Source organism: Armigeres subalbatus, chromosome 1 (assembly GCF_024139115.2).
Source record: "Armigeres subalbatus isolate Guangzhou_Male chromosome 1, GZ_Asu_2, whole genome shotgun sequence".
Taxonomy (NCBI): domain Eukaryota; kingdom Metazoa; phylum Arthropoda; class Insecta; order Diptera; family Culicidae; genus Armigeres; species Armigeres subalbatus.
This window is the reverse complement of record NC_085139.1, coordinates 250,406,842-250,430,164: the sequence shown is the minus strand read 5'-3', so window position 1 is coordinate 250,430,164 and position 23,323 is coordinate 250,406,842. Positions and strand designations below refer to the sequence as shown.

The 23,323-nt window shown below is 43.6% G+C and overlaps 1 protein-coding gene across 1 annotated transcript in view; it reads right to left on the bottom strand.

Moving 5' to 3' along the window:
- Positions 1 to 23,323, bottom strand: part of LOC134206575 (rapamycin-insensitive companion of mTOR) — a 43,805-nt gene that overhangs the window by 5,788 nt on the left and 14,694 nt on the right. Inside the window, exons 2-5 of the mRNA XM_062682301.1 lie at positions 2,441 to 3,993; positions 1,816 to 2,367; positions 1,538 to 1,746; positions 1,014 to 1,475 (exon numbers count right to left, since the gene is read on the bottom strand). Coding sequence (XP_062538285.1) covers positions 1,014 to 1,475; positions 1,538 to 1,746; positions 1,816 to 2,367; positions 2,441 to 3,993 — 2,776 coding nt within the window. The remainder of the gene's footprint in view (positions 1 to 1,013; positions 1,476 to 1,537; positions 1,747 to 1,815; positions 2,368 to 2,440; positions 3,994 to 23,323) is intronic.

Below are 23,323 nucleotides of genomic sequence, written 5' to 3'. Positions count from 1 at the left end.
CCGGAAGTTCCTCCAGGAATTCCTCCGGAAGTTTCTCCAGGAATTCCTTTGGAAGTTCCTCCAGGAATTCCTCCGGAAGTTCCTCCAGGGATTCCTCCGGAAGTTCCTCCAGGAATTCCTCCGGAAGTTCCTCCAGGGATTCCTCCGGAAGTTCCTCCAAGAATTCCTCCGAAAGTTCCTCCAGGAATTCCTCCGGAAGTTCCTCCGTGTGTACCTCCGAGATTTGCTCCGGAAGAACCTCCGGGAATTCTTCCGGAAGAACCTCCGAGAGTTCCTCCGGAAGAACCTCCGGGAGTTCCTCTAGAAGAACTTCCGAAGAAAACGTCCGGAGAAACTTCCGAAGGACTTCCCGAGGAACTCCCAGAGCAGTACTTTCATGGAATTATTTATGGAAGTTTCTCTGCGAATTCCTCTGGAAGACTTCAGGAGGTTCTCCGGAAGTTCCTCTGGAATTCCTCAGGCAAATTCCTTTGGAAATAACTCCGGGGATTCTTTCGGAAGTTCCTCTCGGAATTCCTTCGGATATTCATCTGGAAGTTTTTCTGGGAATTCCTCCGGAGGATCTTCCGAAACAACATTTTCTATGGAAATGATTTGGTAATAAACGTTCAAGGAACAGAATATCACAAAAATGTAATTCAATTGGGTTGTTTAGCAAAGAAAAATATGAGGTTTTTTATAGTTTAACATAAAAAGCATGCTTTTCTGATCTCCAGCATATTTTTATTTTGTTTGTAAACCTTTTATTTACATTTTTATACAGCAAACAATAAGCCATTTCAATCGATAGAATGACACTAACATTCATAGAATGACAGTTAGCCCATGCAGCATAAGAACAAATTTTTAGTCCCATATAAATTTAAAATGCAAATTAAAAATAGTTCCGGGGCTCCGAAAATTCTGAAAAATTGGGGTTAGGCTCAGTTTTTTATGCATATTCAGAATATGTAAAAACATATATACCCCTAAACAACCCAATTGAGGATAGGTTCAGCGCTTTTGTTACTCACTTTTTATTGAAGCCCTTAACCCAGGTCTCGATCTCCTCTTTGATCCGCGCCTCCGGGTGGTTCAAGCCTCTCGGTATCGAATAGAACTTCATCATGACTAGCTTTCCGTGATCGCTGACCCGCTCCAAGTTGGGCCAAACGTTGACCAGTTCCTCCAGGTAGGTCCGTTCGTAGCATGCTTCCTCTAGGATTTCAAGCGCTGCCAGTTGGACACATTTGGCCTGGCATTCATCGACCAGTTTTAACAGCAGCGGCATGCCCCACACCTCGAAGTTCGGTAACCGTGCTCGGAGAAGCACTCGCATAAACTGGGTCGCGTAGAGACGGGCTTTGGCTGAAGGATGTTTGAGCAGAGCTCGCATCAGGATCTTGCGAGGCTCTCCGTCCAGACTGTAATCCAGCCCGGATACGATCAGCTTGACGTAGCAGATGTGGTTGGTTTTGGTGACGATTGTCGTCAGTCTAAAAAAAAAACAAGGATTTGTTAGACTTCGTGATCCTATGGCAATTTTTACGCAACTTACTCTTTAAATACATCTGTGTTGGTTAGCACGGAAAGCCCCTTCTCGGTTCGACACAATCTACCGATAAAAAGGAAGTACTGATGGCACATGGTGCTGGTCATGTGCTGCGGACTGAACAAACATTCGTGAGCGGATTTCTTGGTGTGGATTGACATCAGCTGACGACTGATATCGAAGAATAGATCGGTCAGTATCCGGATGCATTCCAGCTGAAAATAAAAGTGAACCGAAGGATTCGGTGAACAGATTCTTTCATTGGTGAAAAAGCAATAACAAACCTCCTGGCTTTGCTGCAACCAGTCGAGTAACTCTAGAGCCGCCGTCACGTACGCAGGTAGCTGCCGATTATATCTGGTCAAATCTTGATGCGAGAATCGGTTATTACTTGGCTTAAAGTAGTCGATGATTCTCCTGATGAACCGCGTATTCTGAACATCCAGCTTGCTTCCCAAGCTGTCCGACCGGAAGATTGTGATGACAATATCCCAGTCCCACATGTTGGCGTCCTTGTTCCCCAGCACATTCGAGTCCCTGATGAGTCTTTCGTTCTCCTTGATGTTGTCGAAGAACTGCATGAAGCGAGCCCGCTTCAGGCTGGATCGTTTCGAACTGTTGTTTTTGCCCGAGACCACCATTCCGCTGTCGTCCAAGGAGGATCCATTCTGCATCGGAAGACTTCCGGTAAATAGATACCCTAAGCGACCGCCGACGCCTCCGCTTCCACTGGAGCTACCCGTTGATCCCACTGAATCGTGGCGAACGCGTTTCGTACCGAATCCGGAGCTACTGTCTACGACCGCATATTTGGTTGCTGGTAGGGGGACTGATTCCTGTGAAGCAAGCGGAGTTTAAGTTAGGAATTTACAAAATTAGGTTTGGCAAAAAATATTTATGATTGCATACCTGAGCACTCAGCTCCCGCTTAAATATCCTGGTGTTGATTAGATCTCCACTCTGGATGATACAATCCAGGAACAACGAACAGGAAGCCGGCCGATTTTGAAGCATTTGATGAAACTGCTGGAGGGAAGCGATAGCAGCCTTGGCCTGATGATTACCTTCGGTTGCTTTCGAGATAAGCGTTGGTAGCGTGGTCGACGGTGTCGAACTGCAAATTTCCGCCGGAAGCAGCAGGTGCATTTGATGCAGAATTTTCCCCAACAAGATTGTCGCTCGAACCGAAATGAAAGTATCACTCGAGATGATCACCTCCACCAGCGCATTTAGAAGCCCATTTTCGATAAAACAGTACAAAAGTAGAGCGAGATGTATATCGGAAACGTTTGGCACACAGCTTGCCAGCGAAGGAAGCACCGCGATTCCTTCCGCCGCCACAAAACCTTCGTTCAGACGCCACGAGTCCTGATACTCCGCGGGATCAACCACCGACAGCGCCACCGAATATTCGTCAGACCAAACGGGCTGCGGAAGACCTAAAAGTTCGTACAGCAGATCCAACACTGCTTTGCGCACTTCCAGCTGATTCAGATACAGAATATCGATGATTGCTTTCAGTCCAGACGGTTTCGCCGGATTGCAAAACTCTATCGTCCCAGCCCAGCTTCGCAGTACCGACAACAACGCCAACCTACTGCACGTAAACCGCAAGTCTCGTGCATCTTTATTCTTATCCATAATTCCTAATCGATACGTGAAATCACAATACGGAGCGCCTAAGCAATCCAGCCGGACTCCGGCAATGTGTCGCGTTTTTGGCCATTCCAGCAGGTGCAACAACACCCCACACAAACTTTCCGCTATTCGCGGACTGTGACACTCCAACACGTTCCTGGTAATCACACTAACTCCCCCACACACTATCAAAAGCCTCGGATTCAACACTCCAAACTCGCACAACGTGGCCAAGCAGGCCCTCAACATACGATCCTCCCTGTCCATCCGCATGGTACGATCTTCGGCTCCACTTTCCCCCAGCGACACCAAACACCTCACCAAGGCAGGGCACACCAGCTCCGGGGCAACCATCAGTTGCTTCCGGACCAACTTCAACGCCTGCACTCGTTCTTCTTCGTTCTTCAACAGCACGTCCAAACTACGGCAGACCAAATGTCCCAACTGAAGTTCGTTCAGTGCCCTCACATCGCCCGGTGCCATCAGCAGGTGCCGAATGGCTCGCAGCGCCCCGGCGCGAATCTGCGTGAAATGGTGCACCAGTGACGCACTGATGCAGTACAGCCACTCGGCCACGGCGAACTCGAGGGCCCGTTCGCGCTGCTGCAGAACTTTCCGCTGGGGACTCCCGATCAGCACCGGACAGCTGCCGAGGGCGTTCTCCTTTTTCCATCGTTCGATTAGCTTCACTAGCCCGTTCAACAGGCTAAGTCGTTTGTTTTCGTTTGTGGTTCGGGCACTGAGGCCCACGTAAATGTCCTGGGCGTTCTCCCGGATCGATTTGCCCATGTCCAGACGGTAGCAATCTTCCGGAGCCGGGCGACCTGTGGAGGGAAAGCGCGAAAGATGAGTGTTAGCAGAGTGATTTTTTTTGCATTTGCGAATGAGTTATGTCACCCTTGTCCAAGTTGGGACCATCGTTAGAGCGCGATTTGAATTAGATAATTGGGATTCCTCACGGTTTTGAGTACTCTGATTCAAGAGGAAGAAGTTTAAAGCAAACCCAAAGAAGCTTATTTTTGTCAGGGATTCAAACCAACACAAAGTTTACTCTCGTCGATTGTGAGATAGAAACAGTCACCCCATAGGTAAAGATTTGCGATAAATACAATTGGGCCACGGATAAAAACAGGAATAGGTGGCGCAATCAAAAGAGACTGTGAATCTAGCTGTGCCGGATGTTTCGTTGTTTCGGAATAGTACAAAGAAGACGATTATGATTTCCATGAATTTGATGAAGCATGAGCATGATTGTCCGTCCTCTGTTGCTGAATATGTAAAAACTGTTGAGCCAAAAGTAAGGAATACCGGCGCCGGCCGTGTCCAAATTGCCAGTTAATTAAGTGATGGGTAGGAAAATTTTGACATAATACTCGCTTTTTCATATGACAACAAATCATCTGCACTTCCACGAAATTTTTTTTTTAAGGATGTTGGATATTAATTTATTTTTATTTACTTATTTATGGTATACATCAATAGATTGTGTATAATCCTAATGATGAATCTGAAACTAGTATGGTCACTACAATAATAACTAACAAAGCAGTATCACAAGGAAAAATCAAATTGCTGTCATTAGCATTAGCATTGAGCAATTCGTACAAATTCGTAGGTGGTACAAGCCAAGACTATTGTATGAGAGTAGCATCATTTTCATCCGTTACCACAGATTTTGATCACTATCTCTCAGATGGAAGCAATGCACTCTCCAATAGTTGAATTCTGTCCTGGCCATTCAGCGAATGCTGAATGGTTAGTTGGATACCTACTTAAGAAAGATGCAGAGAATTCTACGACCTCTCATAGGTGCCACGGGAGGTTTTGGAATTGTTAGTGTGGGAGGTTATAACATTAGGAATCGCTTTGGTGGAGAGTGAAACAGGTCGATGTACAATACGAATCCTCCTCCAGATTCGACAGACCTTCTTAACTCTCTTCCATCATATAACATGAACTTTCTGGGCCCACATTCTCTGTAGTTGAAATTTCAAAAACATTATGAGCTGTCGATCCATCAAAGGGTCCAGGTCCAGATAGACAACCTCCTGTTTTCATTCAACGATGTGCTGACGTATTAGGATTTCCAGTTTGCATTTTGTTCAACATGTCGCTTGCGCTAGGAGTCTAGGAGTAGAAAATATCAGATGTCAAGTTGACAGCGTTTATATCGACTTTTCGAAGGATTTCGATAAAAGTTCCTCACCGAGTAACTTTAAAGAACTTAGAACGTGCGCTCTTACCTGCAGTGTTGGTAGAATCATGCTCAAAATTCACCAACCGAAGCTTCATGCGCGAGCTGACTCGCTTGCGATTCTGCATGGAGAGCATCGCGCATGAGTTTTTCACGCAGAATCGCATCGTTTCGCTCATTCGCCGAAAAATGTTTTTGCTCCGAAAAGTGTCAAAACCCAGTCGAAGCGTATTTTATGTTTACGTATGGATTGTTTTATCTATTGTTTTAAGTAAAGAAAGTTATTCCGATGAATTTAACGAAGAAGAACACGCAAAAATCACGCAATGATGCAAATCGTGAGTCGAATCAATGACGATTCTATGGGTAATGGGTCGGGTGAGGTTTGTCTCGCGCTTGATTTGAATCGTGGATGAGATTTGAGAACTTGAGCTTTTACCAACACTGCTTGCCTGATTGGTAGGTCATCTCCCGGGTAGATGCTAATAGCTCATTAAGGGCCAATTTCTTCACCTCCGCTTAACTCTTAAGCGGTGCTTGCCCATACGTTTAAACCTGGTTTAAACCCTAAGCGGAGGTGAAGAAATCGACCCTAAGATTAAAACGTGATATTGATGCAAACATGATATGAACTTGTTGGAAAAAAGAGTAAAAATAACAAGCGAAAACAACAAAAATTTGCTCCGAAATATCATAAAAATATCAGGTTTTGCTATTAACAAGAACTTATCAATATCTTGAGCTATAAGTTTGTTTTTGGTAATAGCAAAATCTGATATTTTTATGACATTTCGTGCAAATTTTTGTTATTTTCGCTTACCATTTTTACTCTTATTTCAAACAAGTTCATATCATCTTTTCATATCAACATCACGGTTTCTACCCGGGCTAGGGCCACTGATTTTCATCATCTTCTTGAACGATTTATGCTGTAAACTTCAATCTCATCGCCTCATGTACGCCGACGATTTGAAAATATTTCGAATTATTCGATCATTGACCGATTGTCTTGCGCTGCAGCAAGATCTAGATGTCATAGCCAACTGGTTATTCTTGTCAAGTGGTAGACAAATACTGATGTCATCCTATTAAGATCTCACTGTAGTCCGTTCGGTGTCATGCCATTTGGCCGAACGCCATTTAGCCGAATGCCTTTTGGCCGAACGGGTCGTTTGGCCGAATAGTTAAAAAAAATTGACCTTATGTTACGAGTAGGGAAGAGTAAGGAATGAAAAGTGAGAAGTAAGAAGTTCTTTCCTTTTTCCTTCTTCTTCCCGCTTCTCCCTCCTTCATTCTTCCTTTTTCTTTCTTCCTTCTTTCTTCTTGCTTCTCCCTTCTTCATTCTTTCTTGTTCCTTCTTTTTTCTTCTTTCTTTCTTCTTCCTTCCTTCTGCCTTCTTTCTTCTTCCTCTTCCTTCATACTTATTCTTTCTTCCTTTTTATGTATTCTGTCTTCCTTCTTCTTTATTATTTTTCCTTCTTCCTTCTTCTTCTCTCTCTCTTCCTTCTTCGGAAAGATCTTCCTTGTTCCTTCTTCTTTCTTTCTTTCCGAGGCCAAATGACCCTAAACCGTCCGTTCAGAGCGTTGCTCAAACCATAGTTGGTGCGGCGAAGGGGAAGTCTCAACATTATGCTAGTCCGCAATGGTCGATGTTCCATGCTAATGTTAATTTGTCGCAGAATGTCTGGACACCTTCCTTGTATAATATCAGCGACGGTCAGTGCTCTGCTTACGACCCTACGGATACGCGGTCCACGTAACTAGGGAGGCAAAAATGGGTCTCTCCATGGTAGTTTGCGCAATGCAAAACGAACAAAGCGGTGTTGTATTGATTCGATGCGCTCCGATCCGTTGTGGTAAGGGAACCAGACCACCGAGCATTCCAACGTTGATCGAACGAGAGAGCAGTAGAGTTCCTTTAAGCAATCTACTGCCGTCATACACATATTTATCCCATGTTTGCTGGGATTTCCTATGTACATGGGACAGTTTTGCGTAGAACGGCAGTCTACGTCAGTGAAATTTTTCTCCACCCTGAATAGAAGAACTCCCAAATCTTTCACGCAATGCACTCGGTCGATGGTTGTCGAGAAGAGAGTAACTAAACTTCTCCTTCTTTCGTGGAAAAGTAATTACCAAACATTTCACCGGGTTGACTACAAGTCGGTTCAGAGTACATACACGTTGGCAAACACAGTGATCTGGTTTTGGAGTGATTGGCAATCGGCTATTGAGCAGATGGGAAAAAATATCTTCAGATCGTCCGCAAAGGTCCATCGAAGGCATGGTGAACATCGTTGAAGCAGGAATATTAATGGCTGCCCTGCGGTATACCAGACGCCCAAAGCAACCACCAGCTGGCGTCCGGTCAGATATGATCGAAACCAATCGAGGAGATTTCCACCGACTCCAATTCTGTCAAGCTTGGCGATTGCAATTTCGTCCGTTTGAGTGTGACCAATCATGCTACCGTGACATTAGGCACAGCAAGTTAGTAGTTGTTGAACGGCCAGGTGTGAAACCATGTTGGTCGGCGCAAGGATATTGTTTGCAGTGGGCATTCAGCGGGCTCAAGACAACCAGCTCAAAAAGCTTTGCTATTGCACTAAGCGTTGTGATACCCCGGTAGTTGTGCAAATCACGCTTGCTCCCCTTTTTGTAGACCGGAAACATATCTGCAGTCTTCCAGAAAGATGGGAATGTGCCGCTGGATAGAGAAAGTTGGAATATCAGGAGAAGGGGTTCAAGCAGACAGGTGATAGATAGACAGGATCTAAGTCGTCGCTGAGCCGCTTATAATCGTGGTTGAATCTGATATAGTGGAATTTGAGTGGGTGGTGATAAGAAACATCCTTAACTAAGGGTGCAGGAGCCAAACAGATGGAATGTACGGAAGGTGCGACCACTCACGAAGCAGAGGTCCAGAGAGCGAATATTCTTGTTAACCTCGCCGTTTACTTGAGATAGCGTTGCGTTACTGTAGTTATTTAGAAGTTTAACTGCACCTGCATGGAACGTGGAGCTTTCAAGATCCGGACGGAAGAAGCCGCTGCAAATAGGAGTACATGCAATGCTCGTAAGGTTGAAATCGCTCAAAATCACAACCTCGTCACAAGGCGCGACCATATCTGAAGCAGAAGACACATATTAGCAGTGTGTGTCCATGAGATCCATGTCGCGAGTCATATCTGAAGGGATGTACACAGCGCAGAGGAATAGTTGCCTGACACCAAGCTGAATAACAATCCATACTTGCTCAACGGTGTTCCAAGAATCGTCCTCAACCATTTTCATTTTCAAGCTAGAGTGAACTGCAACAAGTACGCCACCTCCAGTAGTCTTCCGTCGTGTTGCGATCGCAGCGAAAAACTTCGTAGCCGGCTCCGAAAACGTAGCTCGAAATAGTTAGAAATCAGAGCCAGAATAGAATCAAGCCAGGTTTCAGTAAACACTATGAATTCGTAGTTCTGATCCAGAACAGCTAGTCGATATCCGTCCAGAAGACCGTTAATTCCTCCAACGTTCTGGTAGTTGATTGAGATGTCGGACTGCATGTGGGCTCCTCGCCAGAACTGCAAATCGGAGCACTATCAGGCAGAGAAGGATTCATTAGCTGAAGGTACTTGCCGACATAAGGAGTTCGGAAGACCCCATTTCCTGACCCAACCACAAGACTGGAACGTCTTCTGGTCGCTGGCAGGAATGTCACGCCTGAGTTGAGAGCATAAGGGGCTTTCTCGGGGCTTGCGTGTACCCCGGTAGTGTGCTGAATGTAGAGGCAAAATGTGCAATATCATATCTCGGAAGAGCTGCCTGACAATCAGGCTCTCTGGAAGACAAGGATTGATCAGGCAGTGCTGCATTGATATTTAGACTAGCTGTATGCTCGCTGTATTCAAGTTGTTTGAAGAGCCTCTCCCCGCTTCCGACAGCAGGACCAGAACAACTGCGATGAGGGGAGACGGCAAGAAACTGGACTGAGTTGGAGGGGTTGAGTGCTCCCATGAGGCTCTCTACGGCGCGATCCGGATTCTCAGAGGTAGGCCATATAGCGGAATCGGCAGGTAGATTTGTCGAGCGCTCTGTACTTGCTTGTCGTCGCAGGCTGGAAAACCCCCGATCTGCAGCTAGCGACTAAGGTGAGCGCAGGCAGCCGAAGGGAGGACTGAACTAGAGGAGTCGGGGGCTTCTATAATGCTTTCCACAATGCGACCCGGTTGCGAAGATAATGAAGGATTGACAGTAGCCTCGGATGTAAAAATGTTCTGGTCGGAGCTGCATCACTACCGGATCTGCCGCTTGTAGGTACAGTAGAGTTCAAAGTTGCGCTGGAACACGGGAGCACTTCAGGCAAAGAAATATTATCAAGGATTATTTGGATCAATTTACAGTGCGATATTACAGGTAACAGGATGCGCCGGAGATCACGATGATCGTAGGAGTGTCCGGACGGGGTAGCCACAAGTTTTTTGAGGAACGATCCTCGAACTCCCGGAACAGAATTCCCTTAGGCCAGGTATTGGTATTTAATGCCATTTCGCGGAACTTAGGATCGATTCCGACGGCAGGAACGGCCTTAACAATATCTGCACCCAGCAGACATTCCTTTACCATTTTTTCTACCACATCTCATTCAACGCTTGGATGGATACGAGAGAGGTACACCAAAAACAATTCGATGGATTAAGTAGGAATAGAAAAGTGATTACACTGGCTTCAGTCACGATCTTAGTACCTCCAAGAAGCTGCTGATTGGTAGCCGCATCATCGAAAGGGTTGTCGGGAAGTGCCAGGTACTCTAGCCGGAGTCGATGGCGAGATACGTTTCGAGAATCGCGCGATCTGTTTTTTTTGTCTAGCCAGTTGCTTTTTTGATCTCGTTATGAACAGAATCTTGCCCTCCAGTGATCGCATTGATTGCATCACCGAATGACGAGACGGCCGATTTAAATCTCATCATCTTCATCAACTTCGCACACTTAATGCACATCCACCCACACATGGTTCGGGCTTTCATTAACAATCTTCACAAATGGCTTGTTGAGCTTTGTAGGCGTTGTCGGCAAAGCCGTACAGTTCAGGTGAAACACTATTTTTTGCAAAAAGCCATACAAATGATGGAGTCCTCCTCTTTAACTGGTCTCGCGCAGTGATCACAGACAGACGTCGACATATTCAGCCAACTTTTCCAACTCGTTTAACAACAGCACGGTGGAGATGCTCTAACTGCGATGTTTATCCGTGTGGAACAGAAGTATGGTCCTCCAAAAAGTGCACAAAGGGAACAGTAACCGCCGCTACATAGTCCGATACACGAAAACTTTCACTGTACAGGGCTAGACAAGTCAATCAATAACACGCAGATTCAAAAACCGACTATAAAAAATCAACACAACACGGGTAAAATGCGACTTAAATCTGAGCCGAAAAAGTAAAGAGTTCGACTAAAATCGATACACGATTCTAAGCGCTAGAATGGTGCTTTTAACCAACTAAGCTACGAAGGACCTCCGTCGGGTCGTGGGTTCGAGTCCCATCGAAGGATAGTAGTTACCCCCAATACGTTTTTCAAATTTTAATCTTCCACATAATGTATTTGAGTTTTGAGAACATTATTTTTGTTTTGTTTTTGGGATTTTTTCATTTAAAAGAATTGGTTTCCGGGGAATTTCATAATCTTTAAAAACCTAACTAAAGAATTAAAAGTATGCCCAACGTCCGATATGCCTATCGTACATTATGGCTTACGTTTTTCACTCCTGACGTACTGATGCATCGTGATGCTTTGCCACCTTATTCTTCGTTTACACCTCCCCCTTTTCCGTTCAACTCCATCTATAATCGCTTGTTCAGGATAAGGTATATATGTACACATTTTTGAGGATATCGGTCAAGAGGTTCAGAAGTTTTACTGAGTGGTCGTTTTTTTAAATAATATACCGCACGCCCCGTAACCACCCCCTGATGCTTTATCCAATGACTCTCCAACTTCTCTATAATCATCCCCTTAGGATTGAGAGTAAGAATCCCAATTTTGTTAAAATGTACCCATGCATTTGAAAGGTATTTAAAAACGTTCGTTTCATTAACATGTCCCTCCCTCCTTTCTCCTTTGAACATCCCATCTATTATATAATCGTCTTGTGACAGATAATATGTATTCCGAATTTGGTGGAAATCGGTTGAGGGGCTCAAAAGTTACAAAACTAAAAGTTACAATTACTAAACAATACTCCCCCCTCCACAAATCCTCCCCTTTTATGACTCTCTCAACCCCTTTGTTATCTTGTCCTGCGGATAGAGACTGTGTGTTCGAAATTTGGTTAAAATCGTACATGGGGATTAAAAGTTACCCTGATTGTCTCGATTTCTAAAGAGTTGCTCTCCCCCCACAATGCCCCTCTCCCTCTATTTGTTATCTACACCTGGGAATAGATAATGCGTGTTTAAAATTTGGTTGAAATCGCTCCTGGGAGTTGAAAGTAACACTAATTAGTTCGTTTTCAAAACAAAACCCCTCCCTCTTTTCCTAATAATGGAATTTGTTCAATTCCTCTGAGGATAGAGAATATGTGTACCAAATTTGGTTGAAATCGGTCACGTGGTTCAAAAGTAGTTAGCGAACATACATACATACATACATATATAGATTGGTTTTTATATATATGTATGGATAAAACATGATTAAAACGGTATTTCAATTACGAATGACTGGCATTATGTTCTTGATTAACTTTCAAAATTAAAATCCTTCGATATCGATTTTGATTGACATTGATCAAATCGCACATATTTCAATTAACACCCGATCGCGAAATGTAAATAATCGATCAATGTAAATATATGAAAATATTTGGAGTTGTAGAATCAATAAAAAAGCAGGGAGAGTAAGATGTCTAGTGTAATGCGGATTTGAATTCATTAAGTTTCTGGACAAAACATGTTTTCGCAGGTTATCGAAGTGGATTCAGACCTGAAACTGTTTCGAGCCATAAACAAAATAGAATAAAATCAGTTATTAAGATACTTAATTCTTAGTATCATATCATATTAGTAGAAAAAGTGTTACTACACTCAATCCTCAAGCAGGTTAAGTATAGAAATCAAGTTGGAAAGATTGATGATTTGATGGCCAGTTTAATATGGCTCTCGTGTATGAAGTAGAAAGCGAATACCGCTTCAAAGGCTATTCAACCTAATGATCGTAAACATTTCGTTGCTATTTCTACAGAAAAAGTATCTTCAAATATTATTGTTTTCATTTGAAATACTAGTAGATCGCATCGTTCTTTCTATCACGCCAGGCGAACCAGACTAACCAGCGCCGCAAATAACCGAGACAAACATTTGAAGAATTTCGTCGAACACAACTTTTGTACAATTTAATTTCATTTCATGATGTGCTCGAATGAAAATATCGATAATTAGATCTTGGCATGCTGTGACGTCAAAGGCGACACGCGCTAATATGAGAAAGTGTGACTATCTTCTTCTCGGATCCCACAAAACCAGATCGACCGCAATTAAGTAAGGCATCCTCCTCCTGAAATAGATTCCGCCCCGAAAAGTGATCACAACAAATAAAGCCATCTTTCGGGCGGGACGGAAATCCATAAATATTTCGAGGATCAACCCAGGCGCTGCGAAATTTGCAAACATAGCAAGCCGATTGTTTGGTGCAGTTTTCCGATCAGAGCAGAGTCAAACGAAAATAAACAAACGGGCGGGCCACGCGCGCACACCGCCAGTTTAACCAAAACAACAGAACCGGATCGTTTCGGATCCGACAGGGTTGGTAAGCGACACCAGCGATCAATGGTATTTTTTTTCAACCAGTTCATTTATTTGGTAGGCTCAGTCGTGCGTGACACTTTGCGGAACCGCAATTCTCAAGTATGATATCTTTTACAATGTATATCATCTTATCTTAACAGTTATTTGGGAGGGGACATAGACCATAATACTCGTGGCGACTCAAAGTTAAAAATTGTTTAATACAGGACGGACGGGGTAGGGATTTGGGTTTAGGTTACTTCAGCTGCTCATTCGGGCGTTTGAGGTTGAAAATGGTTTTTGGTGGCGTCGTGCTCGATTTTGGTTCGTCAGGGAGCATCTTCCGGATTCTGGCCAATTTTCAATATGAAACAATGGGACAGGATCTGCGTCGAATGCAACATGTTGCGAGTAAATTGGTAAAGGATAAGTACCTGGAAAATGAGTGACATTTTTTTACGTAACTTTTCTATAAAAAGTAGTATTTTGACCATAACTTCCGAGTCCATAGTCCGATCCGGTTAATTTATAATAGGAAACAATGGGACAAGATTCTACGTCGAATGCAACTTGTTAATAATCACACTTATTATCATTTAGTATATTAAATGATACTAGCGTTTCACGCTGTAAATATTAGACATAGAGCAATGTACCCTTAGACAAAGTTGTAGAGGGAAAATAGCGCTAGAAGTCCGCCATACAACACTTTTCGGAATTCCGCCTCTGGAATGAGTTATTGGCTGAATACTAAATGATAATGAAATGATAAGTTCAATCCCTGGCCTCCACCTCGTAAAAAGACGCCGAAAGGGGAAGCTGTACTAGTAAAGTCTAACGACGCTACGACATATGCAGCGCTTCTCCAAAAAGTTAGAGAAGATCCTGAGTTGAGGGACTTGGGCGAAAACGTGATAAGCACCAGGCGCACACAAATCGGTGAGATGCTCTTCGGAAGGACCCTGCGGTTCATAGCTTGATTATGCAGGAGCGCATTGCGAAATCGTTGAGCTCAGAGGTGGAAGTCAAAGCAGCCCTAACTCCAGAGATAGTGATTTTGTGCAGAGACCTAGACGAGATCACGTCGGAAGAAGAGCTGCGGGGTGCACTACAGGTGCAGTGCAATCTAGGCCAGGTGCAAATATCGATCCGGATTAGGAAGGCGTACGGAGGCATGCAGACAGCGACGTTTCGTCTACCAGTAACCGTTGTTCATAAGGCACTGGAAGTAGGCAAACTGACGGTTGCCCATTGATAGCCCCAAAAGTGAGCTAATCTGTGGAGAGATGTTTCAAGTGTTTGGGCTTTGGAAACCGGGCAGGAGCTTGTAAACGTCCAGACAGATCGAACATGTGCTGGAAATGTGGGGAAACAGGTCATCTTGCGAGAAACTGCACGCAAAAACCTATCATCGATGTCACGTTCTGCAGTCCTTCGCAGATGACGAACATGAACTGGAGAACAAAACTTCGACATGGACCTTTTTGAGGCACTTCGACCGGACAACAGTTTCGAGAACGTTGATGCGGCCGAACTGATAAGAAGAATGATAATGGCTTGTAATGCTGCGAAGCAATCGGAGCAATCGGAGTCCAGCCTACTGGTGGAACGAGAGACTCAGTGCGCTACGCGCTTCTTGTCTCAAACCAGGAGGCAGACACAGAGAGCGAGGGCGGAACCATAGAGAGAGGAGCGCAAGGCGGCGTTCCGGGAAGCTAGAACTGCCTTAAACGGGCAATCAAATCTTGATGGGGTTGCAATAAATGCCGTTCAAAATAGTGACTTTAGTGACCAACGATGACGAAAAAGTGACCAAATAGTGACTTCAGGGTGACCACTTAAGTTACATTTTAAAATTCCCGCATATTTCCTGACTTTTTCCCGATATTTTTTGATAAATTCCCGTTGTAATTTTGAAGATTTCAAATAAAAACTTATATTTAAGTTAAAAGTTCTTTTAATTAACGTTTGCTGTCAAAAAAAAAATTAACTAGTTTAATTGTCTCAGTCAATCCTCTGACTAATTTATGGTCAATTTTTAAGGCTTCTAAGGGTTAAACCAGCAATGATTCAGTTTCATTGCATTCTAGTTTGAATTTTGGGTAAAATAGAACAAACTCGCTGGTTTCCCCAGCAGTGTTCTATTCATGTTTGACAAATTCTTTATAAGGGGGAATGGCGGCTTTGACAGGTTTTGTTCTATAATTGACAGGGTTTTTTTATGACTGCCTATGCTCACATTTGACCTAAACATTCTTTGCATATCAAAAAATATTGTGGCCAAATTTCATAAAATTTGGTCGACAAAAACCCCCTGACAATAATAGAACAAAGCAGTCAGTCCGCAGTCTTCCGATTTTCGCGGTGTGAACGATGGATGGTTCTCCCAACAGCTGATGCAACTCGTGGTTCATTCGCCTCTTTCACGTATCGTCCGCCATTTGCACCCCACCATAGATGGTGCGCAACACTTTCCTTTCGAAAACTCCCAGTGCGCGTTGGTCCTCCACGAGCATCGTCCAGGTCTCGTGTCCGTAGAGAACTACTAGAAGGTCTTATAAGCGTTTTGTAGATAGTGAGTTTGCATGGTATCGGCGGCGAACTCTATTCGATCGGAGCGTCTTGCGGAATCCAAAGTACGTACGATTTCCAGCCCCTATGCGTCTCCGAATTTCCTTGCTGGTATCGTTATCGGCGGTCACCAGTGAGCCCAAGTACACGAATTCTTCAACCACCTCGATAGAAACTCGTGGTGGGTGGCTCACATTGACCTCTCTTGAGCCTCTTCCTATCATGTACTTCGTCTTCGACGTGTTTATGACTAGTCCTATCCGTTTAGCTTCGCTTTTCAGTCGGATGTACGCTTCCTCCATCCTCTCAAAGTTACGTGCCATGATATCAATGTCGTCGGTGAAACCAAATAACTGGACGGACTTCGTGAAAATCGTACCACTCGTGTCAATCTCTGTCCTTCGTATTACTCCCTTCAAAGCGATGTTGAATAGCAGACACGAAAGACCATCACCTTGCCGTAACCCTCTACGGGTTTCGAAGGGACTCGAGAATGCCCCTGAAACTCGAACTACGCACATCACCCGATCCATCGTCGCCTTGATCAACCGTATCAGTTTATCCGGAAATCCGTTTTCGTGCATTAGCTGCCATAGCTGGTCCCGATCGATTGTATCATATGCGGCTTTGAAGTCAATGAATAGATAATGTGTGGGCACGTTGTATTCGCGGAATTTCTGCAGTACTTGGCGAATGGCGAACACGTGGTCCGTGGTGGAGCGTTCGCCCATAAAACCCGCCGGGTACTGCCCCACGAACTCCCTTGCAATTGGCGCTAGTCGACCGTGTTTAAAAAGCTTTCCTGGTAGTTGGTCAACTCCAGGGGCTTTGTTGTTTTTCAGCCAGCCGATCTCCTCCTGGATTTCATGGAGCTTCGAAGCTGGAAGTCGCATGTCCTGCGCACGTGCTCATAGGTTCATTACCATACCGCCACTGTTGTCTGCCATATCGCCATTCAGGTGCTCTTCGTAGTGCTGCCGCCACCTTTGGATCACCTCACGCTCGTTTGTAAGAAGGTTCCCGTTTATGTTCTTACACATATCGGGCTGTGGCTGAGCTCTTACGTGGACGGTTCAACTTCTCATAGAACTTTCGTGCGTTATTAGCGCGGTACAGTTCCTCCGTCTCTTCACGGTCTCGATCTTCCTGCTGGCGCTTTTTCCTCCGAAAAATCGCGTTTTGTCTGTTCCGCGTCCGTTTGTATCGTGCCTCGTTCGCCCTCGTGCGATGTTGCAGCAATCTCGCCCATGCTGCATTCTTCTCCTCAACTAACTGCTCACATTCGCCGTCATACCAATCGTTCCTCTGATCCGGAGCCACCGTGCCTAGTGCAGCGGTTGCAGTACTTCCAATAGCGGATCGAATATCTCTCCAGTCATCTTCAAGAGATGTTGCGCCTAGCTGCTCTTCCGTTGGGAGTGCCACTTCCAGCTGCTGCGCGTAGTCTTGGGCTAGTCTTCCGTCTTGTAGCCGCCCAATGTTTAGCCGCGGCAGACGACTCCGACGCGTGTTGTACACCGTCGAGAGTTTTGAGCGCAGGCATACTGCAACGAGGTAGTGGTCGGATTCAATATTCGCACTGCGGTAAGTGCGTACGTTCGTGATGTCGGAGAAGAATTTACTGTCGATTAGAACTTGGTCGATTTGGTTTTCCGTTACTTGATTAGGTGATTTCCATGGCTAAGGTGAAACAACAAAAATTTATTTTAGTAGTAACTGATCATATTTATTCAAATCAAATCAATTACTGGTAAGCCGTGCGTCAACAATAAAATTAGTTGAATCGATACGAAATCCTTTTCAGTTTACAATATATTTGTCTGCGTGTACCCATTTTCAATGTACACGTTTCGGGAGCTCAAATATTTAAAGTCAATAACGGCGCCGGCCACGTCCTTACGGTCATATAGGAATGAAAGGATTGTTAATCCGACTCTCGTTGCTACTAGAGACCGAGTATACCTCTGCATCTTCACGATTGTCTTGAGATAAGATATCGGTTTAGTTACAAAGGATAATTTATCTGGATCTATGGGATGAGAAATAACACTAACGAGTTAAAAGTTAAAACATGCGCGCCCGGTGGCATATGAAGACTGAAGAGATTCGCGTTTTGGACGACCGCATGGAAGCGCAGCACTCACTTGCTCGATGGATACAGCAAACTATTGAAGAACGCACTTTTTCGACCGTGCGCGACATGCGCATGAGCCACCGAACACAAGATAGATATTTTATTTCTTTCCCGACGACTAAAACACGCATTGCACTTACTTGTTCGATGGCTACTCTTATTACCGGCCGCGCAATGCAGAACACAATATTTCGACAGATCGCGCGATCGTTCTCTTATTTGATACAGATCAATAGCTTTTGGCAAAACTGAACTTCTTAAACAAACGGTTCATTCGGACTCACAAAGCTTATAAATATTTGGTATAATCATATGTTTGAAAAATATAAAGTAATTAAAATAATGAAGACATTTTAAAAATACAATTTGATTCATTATTAAACTATGGTTTAATAACAAATTTGAATAAAGTTTTCGAGATCTTGAGCTCGACGTGGCATTCTGATGAAAATTTGAAAATCCAATACAACTTTGTCTGTGATAAAACCAAGGTCTCTTATTAGAAATCCAGAAATTTTAATAAACTATAATTTCTAAATGGCTGACTTTAGTATCACAGTTAACAAAAATAAGTTGCCAAATAAGCCGATACAAATATTTAAAATCAATTATGTCTCTTCCCCTCGTTTTTTTTTGTCCAAAACTAATATTTTGAGGGGGCAACAAAATAAAATGAAAATCCAGGAGGAGATCGGCCGGCTGAAAAACAACAAAGCCCCTGGAGTTGACCAATTACCAGGAGAGCTGTTTAAACACGGTGGTGAAGCACTGGCTAGAGCGCTGCACTGGGTGATTACCAAGGTTTGGGAGGATGAGGTCCCATCTACAAAAAGGGCGATAAGCTGGATTGTAGCAACTACCGCGCAATCACATTGCTGAACGCCGCCTACAAGGTACTCTCCCAAATTTTATGCCGTCGACTAACACCAATTGCAAGAGAGTTCGTGGGGCAGTACCAGGCGGGATTTATGGGTGAACGCTCTACCACAGACCAGGTGTTCGCCATACGTCAGGTATTGCAGAAATGCCGCGAATACAACGTGCCCACACATCATCTATTTATCGACTTCAAAGCCGCATATGATAAAATCGATCGGGACCAGCTATGGCAGCTAATGCACGAAAACGGATTTCCGAATAAACTGATCGGTTGATCAAGGCGACGATAGATCGCGTGATGTGCGTAGTTCGAGTTTGAGGGCATTCTCGAGTCCCTTCGAAACCCGTAGAGGGTTACGGCAAGGTGATGGTCTTTCGTGTCTGCTATTCAACATCGCTTTGGAGGGAGTAATACGAAGGGCAGGGATTGACACGAGTGGTACGATTTTCACGAAGTCCGTCCAGTTATTTGGTTTCGCCGACGACATTGATATCATGGCACGTAACTTTGAGAGGATGGAGGAAGCCTACATCAGACTGAAAAGCGAAGCTAAACGGATTGGACTAGTCATCAACACGTCGAAGACGAAGTACATGATAGGAAGAGGCTCAAGAGAGGTCAATGTGAGCCACCCACCACGAGTTTCTATCGGTGGTGACGAAATCGAGGTGGTTGAAGAGTTTGTGTACTTGGGCTCACTGGTGACCGCCGATAACGATACCGCTTCGATCGCCGCCGTACCAAACTGACTATCTACAAAACACTTTTAAGACCGGTAGTTCTCTACGGACACGAGACCTGGACGATGCTCGTGGAGGACCAACGCGCACTGGGAGTTTTCGAAAGGAAAGTGTTGCGTACCATCTATGGTGGGTTGCAGATGGCGGACGGTACGTGGAGGAGGCGAATGAACCACGAGTTGCATCAGCTGTTGGGAGAACCATCCATCGTTCACACCGCGAAAATCGGAAGACTGCGGTGGGCCGGGCACGTAGCCAGAATGTCGGACAGTAATCCGGTGAAAATGGTTCTCGACAACGATCCGACGGGAACAAGAAGGCGAGGTGCACAGCGGGCAAGGTGGATCGATCAGGACCCTCCGCAGACTGCGTGGTTGGCGAAATGCAGCCATGAACCGAGCTGAATGGAGAAGTCTTTTATGTGCAGCACAGGCCACTCCGGCCTTAGTCTGATGATAAATAAATAAATAACAAAATAAAATTCGCATAATTTCAGTGATTTCCAAAACATTCTATAACCAATCTTTTTTTTTTTTTTTCATTTACATATGAAGATGAATAGGACATGATTTTAATCAAATATTTGTAACGGCCTAACCTCGAGTCAAAAAAAAAACTTTTAAATCTAATTAGTTTTTGTTTTATTTTAGATTTAAAAAATCCGACTAATTCATTCACTTCCACGGGTATCTGTTTTTAATTGTTCATATTTCTGAAATAATTTCAATCCAAAAGGCGGTTTAAACAATCATAAACGGATTTAACAACCATTTAACAATCATAATGTACTTTCTGTCATCGACGCCCTTATTGCTCATTATACTCCCTGACGTTGAAAAACATCAAACCGGGACTGATTTGCGATTTGGACGTAACTTATTTTGTAAACAAACATTGGAAGGTGAATTTCTGCTAAAGCAAGCAGTTTTTGAGGAAACCGTGGTATGTATCCGATAGAATAGGCTTTCGTCTAGCAAGTAAGGGAATTAGTTTTGGAGAAAAACGCTTGCATTCTACGGAATCCACAAAACAATGTTTGTTTACAAAATAAGTTATGCCCAAATTGCAAATCAGTCCCGATTAACATCATTGTCATGTGATGAAACTGAGGCTATTCCTATCTTTAAGGTCACTCCTGACGGAATCCAAGTTTCAAAGTGCTCGCGTTTTCGGGGGCACATCACTCGATACAGAAGCAAAGCACAACTGTCATTTTTGTTGATTTAGTTTTGCTGCGTCGCAGCATGCGTAAAAAAATAAAAATGACAGTTGTGCGTTGCTTCTGTAACGAGTGATGTGCCCCCAAAAAACGCGAGCACTTTGAAACTTGGATTCCGTCAGGAGTGACCTTAACACCGGAGGGTATTAAAGCTCATGAATAGACGTGGTTCTGGTTCCTATACTCCTCAATTATGTACTCTATACTGCCGAGAAGCAGACCCTGTGGTGACGCGTACCGCGTTGTAATGGCAAAGATCAAAGGCCCGTCGACGCCAGCTGAAATGTGCCCAGTTATGCTGAAGGAAATCGTGGAGGGTCTCTTCCCCAAAACACGATCCGTCTACGTGGCTACCGATACCGTACGAAGAAGAAGAAGCATTTTCAGAGGGTCAGCAAGTGACAAGCTGACAGAAGCTGCGAAGTGCCTGAAAATGAAGAAAGCACCGGATGCAGATGGAATACCAAACGTGGCTCTGAAAGCTGCGATTTTGGCATATCCGGATGTGTTCAGAACGGTACTCCAGAAGTGCCTGGACGAGGGTAACTTCTGGAGAGGATCATCCTCAACAGGCTGACGAAGTGCATGGAGGGTGAGCGTGGACTGTCGACTATGATGGGCGAGACACTCGAAGAAGTGGAGGCGTCTGTGACAGAGGCGATAGCCACGATCGAGAGCTGGATGAATGGTGTTAACAGGGTGTCCATTCAAAATCAATTTTCAGATTCCCGGTTTTTCCCGGATGGAGGAACTGATATTAAAATATTATATAAGCGGATCTTAATATCTTAATAAGATAAATTTCATGTTTGTTTTATTAGAGGGAGGACTAGGAAGCTTTTAGACCCGTTCAATATGAATCAATTCCAAATTTGTCACATGCGGAATCGAAGGAATTAGAATCCACAGGGCTGCAAGTCTCGTTAATAAAGATAATCAATAAATTAGTTCAAGAAATTGCTATATAACTTTTGTTACAACAGAGAAAGCAGAAGCACAATTTTGTCTTGAGGTGACTTAGGCTTAGATTTTCCTCTCAATTCCTCAAGACAAAAAAAAATAACTCTAGAATCCCTTGGAATTACTTCAAAATTTCATTGATGTTTTTTAACCTTCTTAGGGTCGATTTCTTCACCTCCGTTTAGGGCTTAAACCAGGGTTAAGCGTATGGGTAAGCACCACTTAAGAGTTAAGCGGAGGTGAAAAATTCGGCCCTAAAACCCAAATTTTTGTTTTTATTTCTCAATAACACTTTCTCAAATCAATCTTACCTAGTGCTTTAAAATTTAGAATTTTTAGAATTTAATTTGTCGAAGAATTTTTATGCCGATTTTTCACCACATTTAAAGTTTGCAATATTAGTATTTTTAGTAATAAGTTATGGAACTTATTCTCAATTTTCTATGTAAAAAGTTAGAGAAATATTCTGGATTAAAATACTCATAATAATTAAAATTATTTAAAATTTTCACTAAAAAAAATCTTTTAGGGCTCAGGTCAGGAGGACTATTCGTACTTACTTTTTAGCCATCACTATTATTCATCAGGGCATCCGATTGAAGCGATTTGGATAGGAAGAGTGGAATCGCCAACTTCGTATTGTTAACATTTCGTGGATAAAGGGCGGGCTCTTCTCCCCATCTATTGGGTCAATCTGAGAAACGAGGGCTCGCTTGTATTATTATTTGTACGAAATTTCTTCTGGAAGGAGTTTCTCTTTTCAGTGTCTCTGCTTATGGAACCACCCCACCCATTTTTGGCCCTTCATACAGGAGTTTGATGAAATTCAAACAATAATATAAACATGATCAAATCGTTTGACAGATATGGCCAGTGCTATCGGCAGGTGCCTTGCTACAATAGATGGTAGTATCATCATCATCATTATCATTATTATTTTAAGCCTAATTTGTAAAAAAGCATAGAGTGGTGATAAGTCAGTAACCATTAAATACTAACGATGCTGAAAAAAAATCCTATACTAGCTTCCCAAATTTGGAGGGTCGCTACCACCTTCCTTAACCCTTTCCCGCCCACGACTTTTTTCAAAGATTTCAATAGGAAGGAATCATCTTTGAGAAAAATGCTAGAACAAAAGTTATTTAGCATTGCTAAAATTAGTGAAAAACGAAAAAAAAAGTTTTTGATTGTAAATCAATAGTTAATTGATTGTTTTCAATAGTTTCACTATTTGTACTAAAAATTGATTATATTTCCAGTCTAATGGAACCATAAAGATGTGTCCAATATTCCTTTTTGTTGTTGAAATAATTCGATGAAGGTTAGAAGGTGCAAAATTTGATGGTGCACCACAGACACCATGGGCGGGAGAGGGTTAAGATTTACATAGGTCATAGGTCATTTAAAATATTTAAGACATTACAAGAAAAAAATAGTTCATAACTTTGGTAATGCATGTTTATGATCGACAGTTCATCTCGATTGGTTTTATGATTTCCCGCATTTTTCGTTTTTTCCCGGTCGGGTTCAATTCCCGGTTTTTCCCGCTTTTCCCGACTGGATGGACACCCTGACAGTTAAGCTACAGATAGCTGACCACAAAACGGAGGAGCTATTAGTCAGCAACTGCAAGGCGATCCAGCGGATGAAAATCGTCGTCGGAGGACATGCGACTGCTTCGAA